Below are 9,015 nucleotides of genomic sequence, written 5' to 3' on the forward strand. Positions count from 1 at the left end.
CATTTGGCATTTTGGCTATTGTAAATGACCAACTTTCTGAACTAACACCAATTTATTTCTGTCTTTCAAATTATGGAAATGGAACCTCAACTACTACAACTATTACTACTTCTACTTCTACTTCCTTCTGTGTTGATGAAACTAGGTACTATTAACTAATGAATCATCATCATTCATATTTGTTTCTTCCTTTATTAGGAGAAAGTGACAAAATATATGAGTTGTTGGATAATAATGCAGGTCATCAAAGGCACCTGATGTATCAAAGCTAGTTTTCGGAAGCAAATTGCCTATTCTAAGTGATGAAAAACTATCATTGAAGGTATTGGTAAGTAGTGTCAATTAACCTATTTGGTCTCACGTGACTTGATTCACGAGATAATATTAAAATTGGATTATCAAAAATCACACATAAGTCGATATGGTTCATTAAACTGATTAAAGATTCAATAACTTTCAATTTAGTTCTTGAAAGATATCACTATGTGTCAAGTTGGTAAGTTAACTTTACTACTATGTCACTAATGATCGCTGACATGTGGAGACACCTGCACTCTTTTCTTTGAAGGCATGTTAAGCATATCATCTAATTCACTTGTGGCAATGACTTCTCAGCTTTTCGAGGCAAAAAAACGAGAGCGGGCCTTTACGAATAGAGGACGCTGAAATCAGTTGCGCTCAATGGGTATGTTTAATTTAGTGTGAGATGTATGAATACTCATTTATGATCATCAAAAAATTTATTAGAATATATATATATATAAAAAATAAAAAAAATAATGAGGAACCTAAGGCTACACTTATATACAGTAGCTATAGTATATAAAAAAAAGAGGGACTTAAGGCTATACTTAGAAAAAATAGCTATGGTATACAATGTGGCTACGCTTTACAAGTGATGCAGTAGCGTTGAAAACCGTAGCCTATTCTAGAAAAATGAAAGTTGAAAAGCGTAGCTTTTGATCTTGGACAGCATCACTTGAAAAGCGTAGCCTTTGAGAATAGGCAACGGCCGAATACGAATCACCCCAAAAAGCGTAGCTTAAGGCATCATTTTTTTTTCACTTTTGACTACACTTTTCAAATGTACCTGAATGAATGTTTTTCTTGTAGTGATAATTACCTTGAGAGTTACTAATTTCAACCTAATTATTATAGATGGATCGAAAAGTACTTAATCAATAATTTTAATTTTTTTTAATTAAGAGCGCAAATAACTAAGTGGCTGAAATTTGAGTATTTATTTGTTAATGATTTTGGTTAACGCAAGGCCGGCTTGATGCTCGTGGGCGGCATTCAAAGGTGTGAGGCCGGCTCAGGACATAGTTATGACAGTGACAGACCTTCTCGTTTCAAATAACACAAGCTCATCTTATTATTAATTTGGAGCTTTGGAGTTGGGACTGAAATGACCTGTGTGTTTGTAAATAACTATGTCATGTAATTTAGTGATATACAAAGACTTGACTATGCTCCACACGAAGAAATTAGTAAACAAATATACAAGATATATTCATTGAATATCGATCCTAATTGTTTGTTTAATGTATCGCTAATATACAGGGGTAAATTAAGAGAGAATCTGGAAGCTGCAAGTTGAAGAACTTGAAGGTAACACATACAAATAGCATGACCTTCGTTTCGTTGTTCAGGGATTATTGTTTCTTAGGAACTTTTTTCTTCATAGTACTATATTCTTGGTTAATCGATTTGGACTATATTTTTTTGAAAATATCTTTAATGTTGTTAGTATATTAATAGGCACAATAACATATCTTTCCATGAAATTAAATGTGTATAATAATTATAAATACGAGGATACTCACAATAGTAAATCTGTACGTGCACAGGATTTTTTATGAAAAATAATATGCACGAACCTCTATATCTCTATTATTTATATAGATAGATAGATAAATATAAATAAGTTTATCAAAAGTACTATTACTACATTAATATCAATTACTAATATATTAATATATTTATTTATAAATATATGTGTGACGACGTTAGTATACACATAACATATAGTTAGTCGTAAATTTATACATTACCAAACTTAAAATAATAAAAAACAAATTTTTTATTATAAAATTATCAAACGTTTTCTTTCACACACCATAATTTTTATTTTTCTTACCAAGAGTCATCAGAGTTTTAATAAACCTTGTTGTCTTTCTTCTTCAACATTTTATTCTTTTTCCATCAGACTAAACAAGAAACATCAAGAGCAACTCCCTAGCTATAGCCAACCATGACTGATGCTTCATTTGAGAGTGAGACGGAGTATTACACCCCAAACCATCACAAACGATACTATCCAACGCCAGTAAGCCATCACAACGTCTTTGGCTCGGAGTCTTTCACAATGTCCACCTCTCAAACTCAACGCAAAGCCGCCAGCTCTAGAAGAGCTCGCCCCAACAGAATTCCCACGACGCCTTTCGCTTCGGACGATGATCATTCGTGGCAAGGAGAGGTTTCTTGGAAGTTCGAGGCCAGCAGGGGATGGCAAGAGTACAGCGCACGCATGGGCTCTGTTCTGAATCCATGGCCAGTCGACTCCCCATTTGAACACAGCCGCGTGTTTCGTCAGTCGGCCAATGACTACTTCCTTTCACAAACTAGTCGATTCAAAGGCCACTCAGGCTCAACTTATCATAATGAGCATTCCGTCTACGGAAGAGTTGAGCTCCAGAGCTATGTTGCCGGGGACAGTGACCTTAGCGAGTCTCGTGGTTTCTCTAAAACGAAGGTCATAAAAGAAAGAGATAGCATAATAAGAAACAAGACTAGTCCGTTGGCCGAAGAAGACGAGCTCAGTTGGATAGACTATAGCATCTCTGATAAAGAAATCGGTGGGTATCACGCTAAATTCTCTTATATTAAACATGACCACCGTGGCAAGCATGGCGATAGTTACGGACTACCATCAGCCGGAGATAAATTCGGTACCCCGAGTTATGGTGTTGACAAGGTTCCAGGGTATGAGTATGATGAAGAGGGCGAGGAGGAATTGGACGAGGAAGATGCAGGGCCTCCAAAGACAATTGGGTTGTTTCGGCTATTTAGGTATGCAACAAAGTGGGATTGGGTTCTTGTGCTTGTAGGTTGTTTAGGTGCTTTCATAGATGGAGGCTCACTTCCTTTTTATTCTTATCTTTTTGGAGAATTGGTCAATAAGATTTCACAAAATGGGAATAATAAGCAAATGATGAAGGATGTAGAGAAGGTACTATAAATTCTTTCTTTAATTTCCTTGTTACTTATCTTGCTCTCTATGCTGAATTCAAATGTTTGTATATCGAATACGTGAATCTATATCGTACTCTCATTTTCTTTCTCTTCCTTTAAATTTTAATTTCTCAGATATGCATATATATGACCGGGTTGGCTGCAGTTGTTTCGGTTGGAGCATATTTGCGTAAGGATACTAGGGATATTAATAAATAATTAGTCAAATATTAATTTTCCGTTTTCCATTATTGTCTGACTTTCAACATAATTTGCTTAGCAATTGATGTTGAGTAGTAATAACTAATAAGTCCACTTAAAAATAGTTATACATTTTAAATTACATATTTCATTTTTAATAATTATTTATTTTAATTTTTTAACAATATTTTCGATTTTTATTATACTCATAATTAAATTGACAATAAAAAATAATTATATGTTTTAAATTTATTTTCTTAACTGATGTTTTTTTTTTACAATAATGGATTAATCATACAATTGACAGAGATCGCATGTTGGAGGTTAGTGGGCGAGAGATCTGCTCAAAGAATGAGGACGGAGTATTTAAGAGCAGTTCTTCGACAGGATATTAGCTTTTTTGATACACAGATCAACACTGGTGACATTATGCATGGAATAGCAAGTGATGTTGCACAAATCCAAGAAGTTATGGGAGAGAAGGTTAATACTAACAACTGATACCTGCATTGCATATAATGATATAAATATATATTTCTGATTTAAACCGACGGCAAGTCGCCTTCTAAAGAAAACAAACAGAACTGAAGTAGCTAGTTGTCTTTCTTTTCTATTTAGTTAATATATATTATGTTGAAAGAGTTTACTTGTCTACGACAAAATAATAGTTTAGATGCCTGATGTTTTTTTAAGCCGATTAAAGGTCCGATGAGATGATATCGTATGCACGTAAATAAAAATAAGTGAGATTTTAGAAAAAGTCTAAAGCCATCAGTTTTATTGAAATTTGGCAAGCATTTAACTAGTAAAAACAAAGTGAGTAATCTCACATTCCTAGATAAAATCTCACACTATTAAAATTATTAATGAGACTAATTAATTACTACAAATCATAAAATTTGCTGACCTCCCGGTACTCTTTGAAATTTTATTTGAAAGAACTTTATTTTATTTCCTAGAAAACATATTACTTTTGTATTTGTTTTAAAATCTCAACATTTAATTTTTAAGAATAATTTATTTTCAAAAAATATATCACGAAAATTTGAATTATTTATTCCCATATCAAAAGGTGGTATTTAATTAAGAATAATTTATACTCAATTATTTGACCTACACACTCAGGTATCTTAATTAAATGGTTTTTCAAAATGAGAAAAAATTGAACTAATCCAGTAGGTTTGATCCACACACTTAAGTAAAATTAAAAGTTTATTGGATTTATGATGAAGTTTTTTTTTTTTTGTAAACTGGACTAACTTGATAGCCGGTTAACCCAGCTGTGCTCGGTTTGATCCGAACGCAGAACCGTGTTTTTTTTCCTTAAAAATAAAACATCTAAACAAATAATGTATTGGCCTTCATGCATCAAAATCTTTCTTTGGAAATGAGTCTTGTCGATCTTCATTATCTTCTTTTGTTTTTTCTATGTATTGACCACTGCAGATGGCTCACTTTGTTCATCATATATTTACATTTATATGTGGCTACATAGTTGGATTTAGAAGATCATGGAGAGTCTCTTTGGTGGTATTCTCAGTCACCCCATTAACAATGTTTTGTGGTATAGTCTACAAAGCAATTTATGGTGGTCTAACAGCAAAAGAAGAAGTAAGATAAAAGCTTTAATAAATTTTTAGTTCCTATAAAATACATATAATTTGCTTCCATTTTAGCTAGGCAGTGATGTACACATTTGTTTTTGGTTTTTGGCAACCATTTTTAAATGTGATCTATATTCTATAATAGTTTAGCTCAACGAACCCCCACCAACCGTCGCCGTCAACATGTTAAGAATAGAGATAAAAAACTAAATGTTAGATAGCAAGAAGTTGATGTAGCAGCTGCTATAAATAGAACGTTGTTAGTGTAATTAGTCAGTGAGAAAGTATCATTTCTCAGCTCCTCTGCTCCTCAGATTGTTCTTCTCCTCATTCTTTCAATTCTTCTTTCGATTCTGTTTTGTTCTTCTTCAGTGGCAAAGAACACCAGTTTCAACACAACAGTCGTGCCACCACAACACCCAAAACACAAGCCTCCATACACCTCTACATACACTGCCACCAACCCCTCTTTGATTTGTCTTATTGCCACCATTGAAGTACTTATCGAGCTTAAATCCAATGACTATCAGCCTTTTCTCCAACAACCTCGCTCTCCAAAATTTGGACCCTCTCCAACCTCAGCCCTAATCCCAAAACCTCCACAACCACCGTTATTATAAAGTGGGACATGGATAAAAACATATAGTAAATATGACAAGTGATCTTAATCCCGATTTACGTTCTGAGTTCTGACGAACATGTCACCACTTATCTAAACCTAAGATAAAAGCATAATAAATATTATCTACTCTATATAATGATAATTGAAACAAAAATTGGTGTACAATTTTTTGTTTTTAAAAATATCCTCCATCAGATATATTTATGAATAAAAAGATTTGTATTTTTAATCTCTATTTAATAAATAAAATTATGAATTACTATGCATTAATTCACTAATAATCTAGTATTAATATATAATTTGATGTTATGCCTAAACATTTTCTTCTTTTTTTATTTTTTTCCGCCCAGGCTTCTTACAGGAAAGCTGGTGTTATTGCGGAACAAACGATCAGTTCAATTAGGACAGTGTTTTCTTTTGTTGCGGAAAGGCAATTGGCAGCAAAATATGCTCAATTACTACAAAAATCAGCCCCAATCGGCGCAAAAATTGGTTTTGCCAAGGGTGCAGGCATGGGCATTATCTATTTAGTAACATATTCGACATGGGCCTTGGCATTTTGGTATGGCTCCATCTTAATTGCCACGAACAAACTTGATGGGGGTGCAGCTATTGCTTGTTTCTTTGGTGTCAATGTAGGAGGAAGGTGCAGATTCCCTCTCATCTATATCATACCTGTCCATGTTTTAATTTTTTAAGCAAATGCTTTGTTGATTTTTAGCATTGGGATTGACAGAATATATTTTTGGGTGCATTTGCGAAAATAAATGAGAGGTTTTGAAGGGGAAGGGGCCAAGGGGGAGGAAAGAAAAGTAAAAAGAAGCATTGAGATTCTTAAACATTCTTTTTTCAGGAGTTTAAAATAAATTTGAAAGAGAAGCTTGGAGGGTTTATTGTATATTTTTACAATTTTATTTTTACTATAATATTATTATTTAAAAGAATAAATGATAATACAATAATTTATTATTTGAAACAATAAATAATTTAAATTTAAACCTAATAAAATCCTCCAATTTAAAAAAAAAAAAACTTGAAAACGATGAGTTTGGGTGGTTTTTGAAAAATAAAAAAAAATTTCAAAATCTTCACCCTCCGAATAATAAATTCATGAACAATGTTTAATCCTTCAAAACCTTTTTCACCCCCTGGAAATCAAACTCGTGAACATACTTTTATAGTGCAATATTTGTTCTGTTTTTTACTTTTATTATTATTGTTATTATTATAAACAAATAGTAAAAATAATTTATCATTTTGCATGTATGCTAAAATATTATATAACAATACAAATTGACCACATATTTATATTTATAATCAAACTTTATAAATAATATATCAAGCTAGATTTATGTTTATGATAAAAAAAAATATGAATAAAATTATAAGAATGCTGTAATGGTTGAATATTTGAAAAGCTTAATTATGCTGTTGCGAAAAAAATTTATTATTCTGCTATGAAAAATTTCAATATTTTGTTATGAAAAATTTAGTATCATATTAGTTAATTTTTAAAGAAGATCAAGCACAGTTGCTTGACAGTTTAAGATAAGCACCGAAAGAAAATCAGAAAAAGAATGGTAATGAGCAAAAGAAAGAAGAAAAACTTTTTTGCGATTCTAAGAACTAAACCCTGAATTCAAAAGACTTCAAATTTAGTATAGAATTATTGAAAAATAATATATATGTGGAAGCAATTGACCTAACTAAGCAAGTGTCTAACTATTCTTTCACTCTTTTTTGAACTAAATCTTGTTCTATTATATTTTTATCCTCAATACCCCTTTTAAACTCAAGTTGTATCTTGAAACAACTGAGTTTGGTCTTTAATCGATCAAAGGAGGTTGCTGAAAGAGGCTTGGTTGGTATGTCCGCGATTTGTTCAGAGCCAGGGATGTGAACCACTTGTCATTAAGGTCTTTGGCCTGCACCTTTTCTTGAACTACTTAATATCAAGTTGGCAGTGCTTAGTTTTGCCATATAGCACTAGATTAGCTGTGAGGAGAACAGTGCTTAAGTTGTCACAAAAAGATTGTTGGGATAGTTGCACGACGGATTCTTAATTCGAACAGCAAGTTCCTCATCCAAACTAATTCAGCTTCACAAGATGCAAGACTCCTAAATTCAGCCCCAATTAATATGATCTGCTAATAGTGGTCTGTTTGCTACATGACTAAGAAATTAAATTAGTGCCTAAATAAACACAATAACCAAAAACTGACCTTCAATCTTCTAAATTGATTGTCCAATCCGCATCTGAAATATGAATATTTGTGCATAATTAAACCATGCTCTTTTTTACCTTGAAGATACCTCAAAATTCTTTGATAGCTTTTCAATGACCCAATAATAGTGTATGCATGAATTGGCTCTCACCTTACTCACAAGAAAGAAGAGACAAATTCTTGTGATTTTGAGAACTAAACCCTGAATTCAAAAGACTTCAAATTTAGTATAGACCCACATTATAAGTTCTGTCTTTGAAATCTTAAAAGACTCCTTTTTAAATACAGAGTCTGCAATATACATGTGAAAGTTAACTAAGTAAGAATCTAATTACTCTTGTTTCACTCTTTTTTAAATCAAATCTTGTTCTATTATATTTGTATCTTCAATAATTTTTTATTTAAAAAAAATAAAAAATAAACATAAATATACATAAATATATAATGTTTAATTCAGTGATTAATTATTAACTGTGATCATAGAACAATTTTAGAAAACCAGCAATACAACCAATATATTTACATACCATTTTTCATATATTAGTTTTTAAAAATATTATATACAACTAAAAAAACCAGTCATCATGTATTTGCATATAGTTATGTATGTTGTATTATATTGTCTTTTAAAATATATTTTATCTGTGTTACGACTAATAATTGGTATTTTTTTTTGTGTTTGTCATTAATTAGACAATTTTGTAAGTATTATATTTGACATTTTTTTATTTATCACGATTAAAACATATAAAATTTTATATGAAAAAATCGGTTCCCTTCTTAAATATATAACTGGATTTTGTGGACTTTCATCGTATAGTTATATATACTCTCTAAAGTTTGTTCGTTTGTTTGATTGCTAGAGGTCTAGCATTGGCGCTGTCATATTTTGCACAATTTGCACAAGGTACAGTTGCAGCAAGTCGTGTATTCTCTATTATAGACAGAATTCCTGAGATTGATCCATATAGCCCTGACGGAAGGAAGCTTACTGTTGTCCGTGGTAGAATTGAGTTAAAAAATGTTAGTTTTGCATACCCATCTCGTCCTGATTCTCTGATACTTCATTCCCTTAATTTAGTATTTTCATCGACAAAAACTTTGGCACTCGTTGGTGCTAGTGGAGGGG

At 32.0% G+C, this 9,015-nt stretch overlaps 1 protein-coding gene across 1 annotated transcript in view; it reads left to right on the plus strand.

Moving 5' to 3' along the window:
• The first annotated feature begins 17 nt into the window (after positions 1 to 17).
• Positions 18 to 9,015, plus strand: part of LOC107476483 (ABC transporter B family member 19) — a 12,822-nt gene continuing 3,824 nt past the window's right edge. Inside the window, exons 1-10 of the mRNA XM_016096310.3 lie at positions 18 to 145; positions 241 to 328; positions 616 to 685; positions 1,564 to 1,611; positions 2,210 to 3,232; positions 3,370 to 3,424; positions 3,743 to 3,918; positions 4,882 to 5,046; positions 6,012 to 6,307; positions 8,750 to 9,015. Coding sequence (XP_015951796.1) covers positions 2,255 to 3,232; positions 3,370 to 3,424; positions 3,743 to 3,918; positions 4,882 to 5,046; positions 6,012 to 6,307; positions 8,750 to 9,015 — 1,936 coding nt within the window. The 5' untranslated portion in view covers positions 18 to 145; positions 241 to 328; positions 616 to 685; positions 1,564 to 1,611; positions 2,210 to 2,254. The remainder of the gene's footprint in view (positions 146 to 240; positions 329 to 615; positions 686 to 1,563; positions 1,612 to 2,209; positions 3,233 to 3,369; positions 3,425 to 3,742; positions 3,919 to 4,881; positions 5,047 to 6,011; positions 6,308 to 8,749) is intronic.

The sequence above is a fragment of the Arachis duranensis genome, chromosome 3 (assembly GCF_000817695.3).
Source record: "Arachis duranensis cultivar V14167 chromosome 3, aradu.V14167.gnm2.J7QH, whole genome shotgun sequence".
NCBI lineage: Eukaryota > Viridiplantae > Streptophyta > Magnoliopsida > Fabales > Fabaceae > Arachis > Arachis duranensis.